This window comes from Andrographis paniculata, unplaced genomic scaffold (assembly GCF_009805555.1).
Source record: "Andrographis paniculata isolate CXL003 unplaced genomic scaffold, ASM980555v1 Contig46END, whole genome shotgun sequence".
NCBI classification, from domain to species: domain Eukaryota; kingdom Viridiplantae; phylum Streptophyta; class Magnoliopsida; order Lamiales; family Acanthaceae; genus Andrographis; species Andrographis paniculata.
In genome coordinates this window covers 93,964-109,447 of record NW_026137580.1, presented here as the reverse complement: position 1 = coordinate 109,447, position 15,484 = coordinate 93,964, and the positions used below count along the sequence as shown (strand labels likewise).

General features: G+C 33.4%; 4 protein-coding genes across 6 annotated transcripts; 2 read left to right on the top strand and 2 right to left on the bottom strand.

Annotated features, from left to right (window-relative positions):
• Nucleotides 1-24: 24 nt before the first annotated feature.
• Nucleotides 25-4,140, top strand: LOC127252441 (RGG repeats nuclear RNA binding protein A-like). Of its 3 annotated transcripts, none has more exons than XM_051276613.1 (8): nucleotides 25-464; nucleotides 1,156-1,459; nucleotides 1,558-1,623; nucleotides 1,711-1,849; nucleotides 1,969-2,127; nucleotides 2,209-2,265; nucleotides 2,625-2,772; nucleotides 3,994-4,140. In XM_051276613.1, the coding sequence occupies exons 1-8, from the start codon at nucleotides 251-253 to the stop codon at nucleotides 4,011-4,013; spliced, it is 1,107 nt and encodes a 368-aa protein (XP_051132570.1). In that variant the 5' UTR covers nucleotides 25-250; the 3' UTR covers nucleotides 4,014-4,140. The 3 variants fall into 3 exon arrangements, with proteins under 3 accessions (XP_051132570.1, XP_051132569.1, XP_051132568.1); XM_051276612.1 differs by having other exon boundaries at nucleotides 3,991-4,122; XM_051276611.1 differs by lacking the exon at nucleotides 3,994-4,140 and having other exon boundaries at nucleotides 26-464; nucleotides 2,625-2,996.
• Nucleotides 4,141-4,143: 3 nt separating this feature from the next.
• Nucleotides 4,144-6,314, top strand: LOC127252442 (ubiquitin-conjugating enzyme E2-17 kDa-like). Its single transcript, XM_051276614.1, has 4 exons — nucleotides 4,144-4,292; nucleotides 5,147-5,274; nucleotides 5,471-5,575; nucleotides 5,940-6,314. Exons 1-4 carry the CDS (start codon nucleotides 4,223-4,225, stop codon nucleotides 6,081-6,083), a joined length of 447 nt encoding a protein of 148 aa, XP_051132571.1. The 5' UTR covers nucleotides 4,144-4,222; the 3' UTR covers nucleotides 6,084-6,314.
• A 1,267-nt stretch (nucleotides 6,315-7,581) lies between these two features.
• LOC127252432 (nucleoside diphosphate kinase 1) lies at nucleotides 7,582-10,331 on the bottom strand. Its single transcript, XM_051276597.1, has 4 exons — nucleotides 10,165-10,331; nucleotides 9,801-9,849; nucleotides 8,534-8,765; nucleotides 7,582-7,906 (listed from the first exon to the last, which is right to left on the bottom strand). The coding sequence occupies exons 1-4, from the start codon at nucleotides 10,213-10,215 to the stop codon at nucleotides 7,792-7,794; spliced, it is 447 nt and encodes a 148-aa protein (XP_051132554.1). The 5' UTR covers nucleotides 10,216-10,331; the 3' UTR covers nucleotides 7,582-7,791.
• A 1,004-nt stretch (nucleotides 10,332-11,335) lies between these two features.
• On the bottom strand, nucleotides 11,336-13,877 carry LOC127252431 (uncharacterized). The gene is made up of 7 exons (XM_051276596.1): nucleotides 13,713-13,877; nucleotides 13,548-13,588; nucleotides 13,398-13,461; nucleotides 13,099-13,290; nucleotides 12,407-12,481; nucleotides 11,826-12,004; nucleotides 11,336-11,737 (listed from the first exon to the last, which is right to left on the bottom strand). Exons 1-7 carry the CDS (start codon nucleotides 13,851-13,853, stop codon nucleotides 11,620-11,622), a joined length of 810 nt encoding a protein of 269 aa, XP_051132553.1. The 5' UTR covers nucleotides 13,854-13,877; the 3' UTR covers nucleotides 11,336-11,619.
• Nucleotides 13,878-15,484: the final 1,607 nt, after the last annotated feature.

The window sequence follows — 15,484 nt, the reverse complement described above, 5'->3', positions numbered from 1 at the left end:
TGAATAACAAACGTTTCTCCAATTGATCTATTATTTAAAATAAAATAATCCCTGAGTGCATAGAGGAGACGCGACCTCCGTACCTCACAATCCATTCTCTTCTCTGTCTGCATTGCGGCTAGGGTTTGGAGAAACCCCAATTTCCTCCCTTTCCTTGTGTTTTCTAGATCTCTGATTGATTGCAGAAATGGGTGAATAGCTGGATTAGGGTTCCAACTTGCGCGTATCTGCGAAGGAACGCATAGGAGGAATGGCGACGGCCAACCCGTTCGATTTACTCGGAGACGATGATGCAGAGGACCCCTCTCTGCTGATTGCTGCGCACCAGCAGAAGATTGAGACTAAAAAAGCGGCCGCTCCATCGGCTGCGGCGGGAGGGGGCAAGCCACTGAATAAGATGGCGTCGCCTCAGTCTCAGTCTCAGCCTAAGCTCCCCTCCAAGCCACTCCCACCGGCTCAGGCTGGTCTGTCCTATATCTCAATTATACATGCATACATACGTGGGTAATTGCCTGTGTGTACGTAGATATGGATTTATTGGATGTTAGTCGCACGCTGATAAGTAAAGGAATCGATTATTGTATAATGAGATTTGTAGTACAAAGCTCTAATTGCGTGTTCTGTGCACATGGAAATTGAAGATTTTCCTGTTTTGATTAATTGGGATTCCTTACATGGCCGTGTGATTAATGCATGTCAAAACTGTGGACATTGTAATGATTGCGTTAGTACCATTTGTGGACGTTGGATGTACCTTTTGTTCTGTGAAATTTGCCTTTTGTAAACTTGAATTAGGACAAAGAAAACATTTGTGGACATTGAACTTCTATGTTTTCGGCCATTCTTTAGCAATTATGGTGGCCATTGTGCATTTATAAGCTGTGTTTGATTCCTTGTAAGTATTAATTTTAAGTCATTTTCATTAAAAACAAAAAAAAATAAAATTACCGTCTATATTTTCTTATATCGAATTTGACATTGGAAATTTTAATTTCAACAACTAATTTGACTTGGATTAGAAAACTTTAGAATTTCTTTTTAAATCAGGTTTAAATCAATATTAAATTGATGATCTAGTTGAGATTGTTCACTTCTATTTCTACATATCCTGCTACACATTCTTAATGACTATTTTCATTTTTTCTTATTCAATAGTAAGAGAGGCAAAATCTGAATATGGCTATGGTGGTCGTGGTGTTGGAGGACGTGGCAATGGCCGCGGCCGTGGACGTGGGTCCTACAGGGATTCACAGCCCTATGAAAATTCTTATGGAAACAAAGATATATCTGCCCATGAAGCTGATGGTGGAAAACCTTATGAAAGGCGTGGTGGTTATGGTGGATCCCGTGGGCCTTTCCGTGGCGGCCGCCGCGGTGGCTTCAACAATGGAGAGGTTGGTGAAGGTGATCGTGACCTCCCCCGCAGGCCATTTGATCGCCGTTCTGGAACAGAGCAAGGGTATCCTAGTAGTATTGATTTTTTGGTTTGCTTAATGCATGCTCAATTATTTTTGCTTCAACTTTTTCTTTTTCTCCATAAGTTCCGTTTATTTGCAGAAACGAGATAAAAAGTGAAGGAGCTGGCCAAGGAAACTGGGGAACTCATTCAGATGAACTGGCTCAGTGAGCATTTCCACTTTTTGCTGTACAGACTTAAAATTATGGTTGCAATGATTTATTATTTTCCTAATTCTTGCATTGTGCAAGCAGACCGGATGAGGGAATTGCTGCTGAAGGGAAGAAAAGTCATCTGAATGCTGAGACACCTGCAGGCGACAATGATGGCGTCCCTATTGGAGACAAGGAAGATGCTAAAAGTGAAGTTAAAGAAGAAGAACCTGAAAATAAGGTGAAGGGATAAGAAATGTATTGATTTCATGTATTTGGATCGATGGCCATGAAATTACTTATTTCAGATAGTTGCTTCCTTAGGTGTCAATGTTGTTAATCTAAATGGTAACCTTGCAGGAGATGACACTGGAAGAGTATGAAAAGGTTGTGGAGGAAAAGAGGAAGGCTCTGCAGGCTCTTAAAACCAACGAGGAAAGGAGGGTTGATGCAAAAGAATTCGCGTCCATGCAACAACTGTCAAACAAGAAATCTAATGATCATGTTTTTATTAAATTGGTAAACCCATGGACACTGATGTTATACTTGTTAGTGCAACAGAGATGATAGAAGTTACTAATTTTTGGTTTTTCGTTTCAGGGATCTGAAAAGGATAGGAAGAAAGATTTAACTGAGAAAGAAGAGAGAGCCAAAAAGGTATGTTCATTTCCGCATTACAACTTTTGGATGTTTTGGAAATGGAAAATAGGCTTTGGATATGATGTGTTATATGTAATGTTTTTAATGGAAAATAGTTTTTGAACGTGATACTTTTTGGGATAAAATATATTTTTTCCATAGATTCCATAATGTGAAAATAAAATTTAAAACTCAAACAAAGACAATCTTCCCACGTTGCTTGTAGGAAGTGTGGGGTTTTGAATTGATTGATGTTTTAACTGACCTATTCTTGCATTGTAAATTGTCCAAATGTTAATGTACATATGTACACCCACAAATGTATGCATATCATATTTGGATGGGACCATGAGAGATGTTGATTTTTGGTGTTTCAGTCAGTGAGCATCAATGAGTTCTTGAAGCCTGCTGAGGGAGAGAGACACTACACAGCTGGCAGCCGTGGTCGAGGCCGTGGGCGTGGGCCCCGTGGAGGTTACAGTGGAGGGTTTGAGAACAACCCGGCACCTTCGATTGCAGATCCAGGTCAGTTCCCTACTCTGGGAAGCAAATAATACTACATAATAATAATGTTTTAAAGATGATGATGTAGCAAATGAGAGAGAGTCTGAGTTTAGTTTATATGAAATAGTTAGTGTGTTTTTGAGTTGATACATACATACGTAACGTACTTAGTCGTGTTGTACATTTTGTTGCCGGGCTCCCCTTAACTAATTTGATGGTTACAGATTTTCGATGGATTCTAATAATCATTTTGAACTTATGACTACTTCGAATGCAATCTGAATAAATTTTCAATTTTCGTCCAAATCTATTGATCATTTGAAATAAGGAGTCCTGCCTAATTCACAAATTCGTGAGAAGATACTGAACTTTTATATTTGAAAAAGATTTCAGTAGGGTTATGACCATACAATCACAGCTCCATCCCTTGAATGTGCAAGTAGTGATGAGTTTTAGAAAGCTAAAAGATGGATTTGAATATTTTCGAGCTAGGCCAGTTTGGCATAGTTAAAAGAACTGGGCTATCTGAAATTATGCAAATTGTGCTGTTTGGTTTATAAAAAAATAATTTAGATTGCATAAACTATAATTTAATTTTTTAGAAAAAGGTAGACAGTTTGAAACTACCTTAAACTAATTTGAAACAGCCAGGTCATTCCGCATGAAAAAATCGGATCAACCCGTAATTTGCACCTATAATTTTGTTTGGGCCGGGCTAACTACATTGGGCTTGGTTGGTAGACTGTGATGGGCTAGTCCAACAATTTTTTGGATTGGGCCTTACTGTATTGGCTGGCTGGTTCATTAAGTAAATCTGAATTGGGCCCACTGGAATTCAGCTGTGATGATCCTATCATTTTGGGTTGGGTCTGAGCCCACTATAATCTCAACCCTAGCCCATTATGACTGTCTGGATCGGACCGACCAGACCCGACCCGGCCCCGTCATCGTAGCAAAGTTTATGAATACTGTATCAAGCAGGCTTGGTTCATGCCGTGTTTTTTTTACCTTTTTTTAACAAAAATAGTTAGTAGTATTAAATACTACACATCCTATTTTACTTTCTTGATTTATTTTTGGCATATTTTTTTATTAGTATATCCTGATATTTTTTTTAATCTTTTTCCCTTTGGTGTGATTTTAGAAATTATGTTTAGAGGGGTAAAAGAGAAAAAATTAGGTAAAATTAATTTTTTTATATATATATGATATCTAAAATGTTTATTTTAATATTGAAAGCAGAAACTTCTGGAAGCATATAAAGAAGTCACAACTGTCTATGAGCGGAGTTATATAAACGGCGGCGCCGAGTGACGGTCAGCCAATACGATACAAAGCCGAAAAGTAAAACCAATACCATATCATTTCCTATATATAATATTTCTAGAGAGCGTTTCTACAGTTCTTCTGTGGTAGATTTTGACGTTGGAGAAGAAGGTTTCGGCAGATCGGAGTTCTCCTATTGTGTGCGATGGCTTCCAAGAGAATTTTGAAGGAGCTCAAGGATTTGCAGAAGGATCCCCCGACTTCCTGCAGCGCAGGTTTGTGCTTTTGTTCGGCGATTTTGCTACGATTTTCTGCTTGCTTTGACTATTTTCCGGTTTGATCGGTGCGATTTGATGCTTCTAGTTCTATGTGCTTCCTCTTATGTGTGTTGGAGGAAAACTATCTTCCGTTTTATAATACTCCGTGATTCTAGGGTTTTGACGGTGTGCACCGTCCATGGCGGCAGGATAATTTAGTACAAATGTTTATGAGTGACTTGGAGATTGATTCTGTTTTGTGTTAGAAATATTTGGAGAAATTGGATCAGAAGAAAGAGTCTGCTGCGGCTTGTTGCTCCGTTGAGTTTTATTTTTCTGTGCTTTTCAATTGCAGTGGAACTTAAGAAGTCTTTGATGCATTAGTTATGCTTCTGTATCCAATGAGTTTTGTACGTTTAGTCGCTAAAAGAATTAAGGTTGTAAATAGAATTTGACATATCATGTTGCATATAGCTGGAACTTCCAACTTTGAAGAATGCGTTGTGTGTGTGTTTTGTTGTTGAAGAATTTTACTATTCAATGTGCAGCTTTCCATCCAAAGCATCACTTCTTTGCATTATGTTCTAGTTATTTCATGAAATGTTTGTATGATAACTCTGTATTTAGATCAGCAGGGAAAATTATTGGTATTTATCTGGAAGAGCTCCTTGATCTTTGTTGCAAGTTTTTTAGAAGTGCAAAATCTGGTTCAGCTTGGCTGTTTACTTCAATGGCGTTTAGTTTACTGTTTTCTAAATTGTGATATATCTAACATTCAGTTTCAAAATGAAGATTTATAGATACAAGTACTTTGCTATGCGACCTCAATTAGATCGAACGTGATATATTTCTTCCATTTAATGTCTACACAGGACCTGTTGGTGAAGATATGTTTCACTGGCAAGCCACAATCATGGGCCCTCACGACAGCCCTTATGCTGGGGGTGTCTTTCTCGTCTCAATTCACTTTCCTCCTGATTATCCATTCAAACCTCCCAAGGTACGTAGAGTCTTAATTACCTGCAGAGCTGTTGATTTTACTGGTTCATCATCTACAGCAGAGTACTGTCGTCTTGATAATGAATTTCTTTTCAGCATTTTGGGATGATTCACACCGCTTTTCCATTAGCATTAATTCATAAACTAAATGTGCCTCTCCAGCTTTTATGTTTTAGCTAATGGATTGATACTTGTAGGTTTCCTTTAAGACAAAGGTCTTCCATCCTAACATCAATAGCAATGGCAGTATTTGCCTTGATATCTTGAAGGAGCAATGGAGCCCTGCTTTAACCATTTCAAAGGTTTGATTCATATTCTGTGTTTTTTGTAGACTTTATAGTTTCCGGGTAGATTAATGGGTACCTTTTTTAGAACAGACCAAGCAACTATCGTCTGGATTTTGCAGCACCTTACATTTCAATTTGATTGTGTTAAAACAGGGTAATTAGAAATTTTAGGGCTATCAGAAGTCCTTCGAATATTAGTTATATAATAACGATCCATTGGTCTTGTTCCTATAATCATAAGATCAAAATATAAGATTATAAATTGAGTCGATGGGAGCACAATTGCTATGGTAGCTGTTGAACCATACATACGAGTGAGTTTTAGCATATATATATATATATATATAAATTGAATGAATGTGTATATGTGTTGATTCAGGTATTGCTGTCGATTTGCTCACTGTTGACGGATCCGAACCCTGATGATCCGTTGGTACCTGAAATTGCTCATATGTACAAGGCAGACAAAGCCAAGTATGAGCAGACTGCTAGAAGCTGGACTCAGAAATATGCAATGGGTTAGTATGGTATGAATTGAGGACCCCTACCCCTACCCCAACCCCACCCCCACCCCCACCCTCTACCTTTTATCTGTTGATTGGATTTTATGTATGGTATGAAGTATGAATTGAATGGACAACTAAAAGTAAAACTAAAATGCTGTCTTGGGTTTTAATTGTGTATATGTACCGCCGTAAGTAAGACTTGTACTTACTTTGAGGATCATCTATCTCTATTATTGTTTTCATCACCAGTTCGGAAGTTCTTATATCATGTTTTTACAGCCAGGTAGGTGGGTAGTTTATTGATTTATTATATATATATATATATATATATATTATATGCATATGGATTAATTGAAGTAAGGGATCACAATTGTACCACCATCATTGTTGAAGCATCTCCTCCCCTTGGATTTCTTAATTATCTGAACCCCAAATAGCAAGCAAACCAGTATAAGATTTCATTATAAACTGCCTTGCAACTCTTGCCTTAGGACAATTTTTTTCAGCATGGTGCTGACAATCGAATGGTTCAAATTATGTGCTGCTTATCTTTGTGTAGCAATAAACTATCTTATAACAAGAACAAACCAAATTAATCTTTTCTTTTGTGTGTGCAACATGAGATTTTTTAGAGGTTATTCATTTTAATACTATTCGAGTTCTCTTGCCTAAGTATGAGTTTTACTGGGATCTAATGTGTCAAACAGTGATGGATTGTGCAAAATCCAATTAACTTTTGACCCTTACCCTTCTTACTGTCTAATTTTGCAGCTTCTTTAAGTCCAATAATTATTTTGTTATAATAAAATAATTGTATTGTACAAAATAAATTCAATACGACTACTGTGTTCCTGTTTATTCGTGAAAGCAAGTGGCAAGGTACTTTACTATGTTAGATTAAAGCACAATATCAGACCGGTTATCTGCTGAATGATGAAAATCAAAACACCATGTTGAATTTTCCATTCAGCATATATATATTATATATATACAACATATGTGTTATATGGGTAAAATTTTAAATTGAAATAATTATTTAATATGATATAAACATGTATTGATGTGATATTTTAAATGTAAAAAATAAATTTTAATATAATATAATAAATAATAAATAAATATTTGATTTGATATTTTGAAAAAATAAAATAAAATTGAGAATAGTAAAATCATATTAAAAATCTTACAAGTAAACTCTTCAGAATTCGTGATTACACAGCACACGTACTATTATTGTTTTTGATGCGTGCGTTGAAATCAAATATAATAAAGGAAACAGTACAATTACGTGAAAATTTATAATCCAATTGGTAAACCAAACACACAACAATCATTTTTACCTATACTCTCGTGCCAAAATCTACGGAACAATCACCCAATCAACTTACCTTGATCATAGACCAAATAGAACACAACACTAAAGCACAGAAGAAACTACTTCACTTTTATCACCTTCCAAAATAATCTAAATAGGCAACCCCATTCATTATATATATAATTAGAGCAGAAAATAAATGATTGTAAGTCACGAAAATTGGTTTACTAAAAGAGTAGAGGCAAGAATGCCTGAATTTGCATTACTACAACAGTATCATCCTCAACAACATCACGGTGCATAAGAGACACAAAAGTTGAAACTCGGAATCACTCACTCAGCCAGAAACAGATCAAGGCATGATAGATAGATGGAATAGATAAAAGCCGATACCATAGTCTGAAATATGCTTATTCGTAGATCCATGGATGGAGGCTGCTGCGCCACTCAGCAATTCCCTCAGGGAACCAAAGAGCAATTTCCTTTCTTGCACTCTCAACCGCATCGCTGCCATGAATCACATTCCTGCATTTCACAAGGGTACAAAACTCATGCATCACAAGCATGTCTATTGGGTTGGTTTTAAGCAACAAATTTTGGCATTTCAAATTGTACCGAAATTAACAAAATATGAAAAAAAATAATAATAATAATTCAAGCATGATAAGCAGAAGGCCATAAAATTATCGATACTGAAACTGTGCCTGTCATCAACCCCACCAAATCAGTACAGCCACATGTAAATACAAACACCCCACCCAAATCACCAAATTTGTCAAAGTTTTGAGAAAAGAAATAACATGTGCACAAAAACCACACTGATTGGGGTGAAGGGCGAGGAAATTAGGTACAGGTATCATAATAACCAAAGGGGGCATATGTTTAAAATAATTTAAGAACTAGAACAATTCCGATAGATTATAGTCAAATTTTTTACAAAAAAAAAAAAAAACATAATTATAATATCTATTGAGTTCTAGTCCTCCAAGGCAGAAGTTTTAGATCACAGAATCATTATCCCACTTGAAATCAAGCACCCACCATAACATTGATTAAATAAAAACATCTAATTGAAGTAAATAGGGTGGTCTTGGATGGAAAGTTAGATTATTTGAAGTAGAATTTCAATATTATATTTCAATTGAAAATTACCTGCCAATATCAATAGCATAGTCACCACGGATGGTGCCTGGAGCAGAATCAGCAGGGTTGGTAGCTCCAATCACCTTCCTACCAGTGGTTACCACATTCTTGCCCTCCCAAACCATAGCAACAACAGGGCCAGAGACAATGTACTCAACGAGCCCATTGAAGAATGGCTTTGCGGACAAATCAGCATAATGCTTCTCAGCAAAAGCTCGGTCCACAGTAATCAGCTTTAGCCCTGCTTGCAGAAAAGATGAACATTTCAGAAATCTATGATCATTTCATGCATAACCGAAGAGATCAATTTCTCAAAATCAAATGAGTTGAGAAAATTTCAAGCTGAAATGTTTTTGGTATTATACTATGAATTTCAAGCTGAAATGTTTTTGGTATTATACTATGATCTCATAGAGTAGTGTCCATATAATGTGCAGGTTCATTTCAATTGTTACATTTCAAATTTTATTATATTTAAAATTTAAGAAAACTATTTTTATTATATTTAAAATTTATTTTCTATTAAAAGCACAACATCAAATGACTACATCACACCAAACAATTGTTACATTTCAATTTTTTATTATTTAAAAACACAACCAAACAAATTAGATCTAGGAATAAAGAACACAAACACTTCCACAGCTCTCACCACCGATGTGACCAGTCTGTTACAAATATATATATATATATATACTCAACAACTGTAATTGTGGCATAGGATTGCTATGTTCATAGAATTCATTATTAAAAAAAGAAAATCAATCTTTAAAATGAAAATAATGAGTTCATGATAGCTATAGGCATCATTCCAAAATATTCACATATATTTTAAATATTTGTATGATCAATTAGTGTCATTGAATAATTATGACTAGCCACCCAGTATGCAATTTAGGTAGTGTCCGGCACACATTTGAATAATTATGACTACGGGTCTGTTTGTTTACCTCCAAATTTTTTCACCCAATATTATCAAAGTAGGACCCTAATATAATCTTCTATTTTTAACTATAACTAAACAAATATATTTATTAAATTAAAAACGCATGATTTTTCTTACACATTATTAATTAATATTAATTATATATAATATCATTTTTTGCCTAGAAAATAAAATTCACATTGAATAAATTTTATTGATGTACAATTTGTAAAATACTAAGATCCGCATTTCAATCTTTCAACCACAAAACAAACAAACCTATACGATCTACATGCACCAATTCACTGCAGCAAAGTAAATGCCAAGTTTGTAATCGGGAGAAGATTCTACCTTTCAAAGTGAAGCCCTTCTTCTCAAATCTACCAATGATTTCGCCAACCTGAATCATAAGATACTATCAATTTTTGAAAAGAGCAATACTTCATAGCATGAAACCACCAAGTCGACTGCCATTATTCAGAAATTTTCAAGCAAAAAATATATCACATATCCTTGACTCTTTCTTTGCCACTTCACCAACCAAATATCAATTAAAAAATTTAATCAAATCGAATATATCCATTCCTTCTCGTCAAGTCGCTGAAAAACACACACCAACACTTGATTGTTTCCAAATACAAAACTCAGCCTAGATTATCACACACGCCCACTATAACAAGTTTAAATAACAACAGAGCAAAATAGACTGACTAACCAGGCCTCTTTGAACACCATCGGGCTTGATCATTATGAAAGTCTGCTCCATGGCGGCGGCGGCGGCTTAAGGTCAATTGGAAATGTTTCTAGGTTTACGCTGAGAAATCGAGGAGACCGACACGGGCACTCTCTCAAAATATATAGACCAGAAACCCTAATGCGCTTTTGTTTCGGCCTCCGCCGTTGGGAAAAACTCAAACGCGTGTCTTCCGAAGTCGCGTTGGATTTTACATGTTTTAATTTTAAGTTTAATTTTATCGGGATTTTTATTATTATTATTCTTAAATTTTTTTCAAATTTTAATTAGATAGGATTTAAATTCTTTATTTAAAAATAATATTCAATGTAATATTTTGTAAAGTACAATGATTTTATATTTATCTTTTAATAAAATATTGATATTTATATTTTATGGGTTTGTTTATTTTATATGGCATTATATTTGATAAATTTTATAAAACAAATACAATATATATATATTTTTTTATCAATTTATAATAATCCACTACAAAAATATTATTATTATTATTATTATTATTATTATTATCATTATTATTATTATTATGTATCAACATAATTTTCATATAATTAATATAAACTACATATCCATCTAAAAATACAAATTAAACAAACCCTTGTAAGGAGTAACAAATAGTTGAAGTTATCCCAAAAAATAATTATGATATTTTTATAATAATATGTAAGTAGTAATGTATTTTTTAAATTACATTAATTACTAAAAAATAAAATAAATAGTTTGATTCAAAAGGTTGGTACAGACAGACTTTAACATATATATATATATATAGATGATGGAGTATTTGAGATTGAGGGCAGGGGCTGAGGCAGAGCATTTAGAGTAAAAATATTTCTGGGGCCTAAACTCTGCGGATTGAAGACATTTGGGTTGTTTTTGTTTGGAAGTTTGGATTTTAAATTGGAATTTGAATAGTAAAAATTTTGAATTTAAATAATTGTATGATATGATATAAATAGATATAATATAAAAGATAAAAAATAAGTGTTTGATTTAATATTTTTTTAGAAAAAAATAAGATGAATAGTATAGTTGGGGGAGAATCCCCAAACAAAACACACTCGATCCAATTCAGTACTATCTTGGCCCAAAATAACTGAACTTTGAAATTCTAATGAAATCCAGGCCTAAATTGAGTAACTAAGTAATTCATAGTCTACCTCTACAGATCCATCAAAAAACACATACAAATACAATTCAATAATCATTGCAGACTCAATCCAAGAAATAGCATCCAAACATAAAACAATCAATCGAGCACGGGTAGCCAAGAAACTAAAAATGCAGTGTGAAAAATGCCACCCAAGGATTATGATGATCATAGCAATGTCATCTCATCTCATGTGTTTTGAACCAAAAAAAGACCCAATATTCGTATTCGAAACATTTTACCTGATCAGCTTATCTGTTACTTACTCATTCCTCTTCCAGCAACCGGGATGTGCAGAATTTAAGTGATGCCAATTCATCCTCTGTTGCCCATCCATAACCTCGCCACCGGATTCTACCAAACTTGTCTAGTAGAAATACGTACCTGCAATTTACGATCCAAGTGGTAACCAAAATTTGATCCGGGCTATGAAATGGACATATGAATCAGGAAATGGAAAGGATCATGGTACCCGGTGAGAAGATTTATTATTTTAAGCTCCTTCCTGAAGTAATAATGATCACCAAAATAATAACCAACTTGTCTCTGAAAAACTTGTTGCTTTTCGTCGGGCTTGGGCTTCCTCATGACCTTAAGGAGTAGCTTCTTTATAGGGCCCCAGCACAACAACCATGTATCTATTAAGGAGATCTGTATAAGAGAAATTGAAAAAGGGTAAAACGCGACTAGTAATATGGCCTTAAGACAAATGCTTTTGAATGCTGCCATGTTTCTAGTAATATGTTTGTTTGTCTTAATATTTTCTACAAAGCATACGGTATGTTGACATATTGATTTTCCATAAAACAAATATCTGCTCCTATGTATACAAAGGTAAATGAATGTAATCATACAGGAAAATAAGGAAATGTATCATTCTATATTTATCGTTTAAATAGCTTTTACAGCAGAAAAAGAACAACAGCTTTTCACCATCTTAGTGAAAAAGATAACACATAGATTTGTGTTTCTTTTTCGTTTAAATAGTAAAAGATGAAATGTCAAATGTTGAACTTAATTCTGGATAGCTAAGATGAAATGAAGATGCAATACCTCATATAAGTGGATATCAGTGGAGTAGTGGCCGAAAGTTTTAAGGAATGGCAAGCTCCATGAAGCAACCATAGGCTGTCATTATATAAAAATACATAACTAAATTAAACCCCTTACAAGACAGGTTTCAATTAACGTGTACGAGATTGCAGAGGTTAATTTCATAAGTCAAAGGAAGCATGCAGATCAAGTAACAGACACAAAGTTCCTTATTGCTAAAGGCCAATTTTTCACATGTCAAAGGAAGCACACACAGGTCGAGTAATAGTAACATATTTCCTTTCCCTTGCAAATCTTGATCCTGAAACACTATCCCCTAATCAAGTCCTTTGGTTAGATTATTCAGCTTCTCAAAGATGTAAATGGTTCGTGGCTCGGACACCCATTTTGCTCCGAAGATTGCAGTCTTTTCTTTTGGTTTTCAGGTGTAGTTTGCTCGGTCTTTTACCTTGCAACCATTGGCACTTTTGAAAGGCTAACTTATCTAAGTGTAGGAACCCAAAATCGAGCTAATTGTTGAAAGGTAAGAATTGCGAAAACAAGGCAGTAAACACCAAACCTCAAGACATCCCTTTCTTGCTTTCCACACTCACAAACACAATAGCATCATACATAATCTTCCATCACTAGCTAGCAAAATAAACTTAAGAAAATATTCGTCGATTCCAAGAATAAAAGGATATAAATGTCACCTGTGAGCTTGCCCGGAATGACAAACACACAAGAGATGCTTTAGGGGCATTACTGGGTGAGGAAGTTCCAGCAGCCTTCTCATCAGAAATTACAGGTAGTTTGACAGTAGAAGCGTCCAAACCGTTCACTTCGATGGCAGGAAACTTCATTGCTGCTGCTGCTGGAATTATAATCTTATTCGCCATTCCAATCTGCAAATCACAACACTCAAATCAGACTAAAAATTTCATTAATGTTCCATATTGCACATTCCAATCTCCAGACACATACTCAACCTAGAAATTCAACATCACCTCACCTTCCCTCCGTGGCGCTTCATTTCCGATATATCATCAAAGTAGCCTCTGCCTATCTCATCCTTGCTGTCCAAAATCACACGCAAACAACTCATTCACAGCCAAAACAGTCAAATATTAAAGCACGATGATGACGCGAAAAAATTACTTACAGTCGAGCACGCTCTTTTGCAATTGCCTCCTTACTTCCCGTCTACAACGCAAAACAACAAAAAAAAAAAAAAAAAAAAAAAAAAGAGCATAAAAACCAAATTCGTTTGCACGACTTACTCGGAGACAAATTCAAATCCACATAAAACTCCGATCCTGTTACTGACCTGAAACATGTTTACGAATCGATTGGTGTTCCATTGAGAGGGATTCCCGCAATGAAAAATCGGCAGGTAATCGTCTTCCCATTTGAGGAAGTTCCAAGGTTTCAACGGTGAGATTGCGGCCGCTTTCTTCAACCTCAGCATCCTGAAGCCTTCGCCGATTTATCATTTTCCTTGGGAACATGGCAAATATATGCGTTTTAAAAAAATAAATAAATGAAAATAAAATAAAAAATTTAACCAAAAAATTGTTTTAATATAATTAAAATTTATCAATTTTGATCCTAATATAAAAAATTACAAAAAAAATTTAATGAAAATTGTTGTAAAAGTTATGTTTTCACACTATCAAATTTAATTTTACACTGCTGTATATTTTTGTATTTTTTTCTAAAATTTTAATTTTTTATTATATTTAAAATAAATATATTTAAAATTTAAAATAATTAATATAATTAAAATGAAAAAAATCAATAATACTTTTAATATAATTAAAATATATAAATTTTAATTCAAATATAAAATTTTATAAAATAAATTTTTTTGAAAAATTTTGGTCTAAAATTCTACTCCTTCCATTTGATGATGGTAGATTTTTTGTTTGACTTTTATAAGGAATTAAAGTAAATTAAGAAAGTATTTTGTATTCACTATTAATTGTTTATGAAAGAGTATGATATTTTATAGTATATCTTAATATTATATCAGATAAATAATTATTTGATCAAACAAATACTTCTTTTTAGTTCGGACATTAATAAATAATAATATTTTATTTGTAATAATTAATAAAAAATAGTGTAAATATAATTTTTTTTTTTATGTAAAAAATTATAAAATGATAAAGAGTATATTTTTAAAAAAAATAGAGATATTTTTAACATAATTATTTTATAATTAAAAGATTAAAATAAAAATATATATACTTGTAGTAGTACATATTATCCATATGTTTTCAGAAAACAACTCAATTATATATATAAAAAATATACTATTAAGGATATTTTACAAGACTTTCACAAATATCTATTATTAATACAAAAAACACACTCATATTGACTCCAATCACGCAGTGTTTCTAGATTATATAATTTTGATGTATAGTATAAAAATTAGTGTCAAAAATATAAAATATATTGTTTTTATTTTAAATATTCCACTTTTTTACTTTTTTTAACGAGTATTTTGAATTTTTAACTTTTTTATTACTTTTTTTGTATCTTAATTGAAAAATAAAGAATGAGTATTTTGGTCTAATTTTACTGTATAGACACTGTACACTCAGGGGCTGTTTGGTTAAGGATTTGATGGGATTCCATGGGATTTAGATTTTAAAATCCTGTGAAATTCATATTTTGTTAAAAAAAATAAGGTGGAATTTAAAATGATGGGATTTGAAAAAGTCTAAAATATTTTTTTGTAATAGGGATACCCTGTTACTTTTAAATCTCATTTTTGAAATTTTAATTTTTACATTTATATCATCTTATAAAAAATAATAGTATTATATTTATATAAAAAATTAAATAATTTTAACATTAATTATTATTTGAATTATATACTTAATTAAATTTATATTATTGTCTTGTTGTGTTGGGCACGTAGTTGGTAAAAAGTAAAGATAAATGATTTTTTTGTCCGTGTGAGTGTATTATGGTAAAAAGTAGTAGCAATTGTGTAATAATAATGAAAAAATGGGATAATTTTATGGTGATACGATTATTTATGAAAATGAGACTATTGTTTTGGGACGGACAAAAATGATAAACAAGACT

Bases quoted from the DNA above. Each gene is read 5' to 3' on its own strand.
- LOC127252441 (XM_051276611.1), top strand. From the start codon at position 251: ATGGCGACGGCCAACCCGTTCGATTTACTCGGAGACGATGATGCAGAG. The intron at 1,460-1,557 runs GTATCCTAGTAG...GTTTATTTGCAG, and splicing joins CGTTCTGGAACAGAGCAAGG to AAACGAGATAAAAAGTGAAG. The intron at 1,624-1,710 runs GTGAGCATTTCC...TTGTGCAAGCAG, and splicing joins CATTCAGATGAACTGGCTCA to ACCGGATGAGGGAATTGCTG.
- LOC127252442 (XM_051276614.1), top strand. From the start codon at position 4,223: ATGGCTTCCAAGAGAATTTTGAAGGAGCTCAAGGATTTGCAGAAGGAT. The intron at 4,293-5,146 runs GTTTGTGCTTTT...ATGTCTACACAG, and splicing joins CCCGACTTCCTGCAGCGCAG to GACCTGTTGGTGAAGATATG. The intron at 5,275-5,470 runs GTACGTAGAGTC...TGATACTTGTAG, and splicing joins ATCCATTCAAACCTCCCAAG to GTTTCCTTTAAGACAAAGGT.
- LOC127252432 (XM_051276597.1), bottom strand. From the start codon at position 10,215: ATGGAGCAGACTTTCATAATGATCAAGCCCGATGGTGTTCAAAGAGGC. The intron at 9,850-10,164 runs GTTAGTCAGTCT...CTTATGATTCAG, and splicing joins ATGGTGTTCAAAGAGGCCTG to GTTGGCGAAATCATTGGTAG. The intron at 8,766-9,800 runs GTAGAATCTTCT...TTCTGCAAGCAG, and splicing joins GAAGGGCTTCACTTTGAAAG to GGCTAAAGCTGATTACTGTG.
- LOC127252431 (XM_051276596.1), bottom strand. From the start codon at position 13,853: ATGCTGAGGTTGAAGAAAGCGGCCGCAATCTCACCGTTGAAACCTTGG. The intron at 13,291-13,397 runs GTGAGGTGATGT...TGTGATTTGCAG, and splicing joins TGAAGCGCCACGGAGGGAAG to ATTGGAATGGCGAATAAGAT. The intron at 12,482-13,098 runs GTGACATTTATA...ATATAATGACAG, and splicing joins CATTCCGGGCAAGCTCACAG to CCTATGGTTGCTTCATGGAG.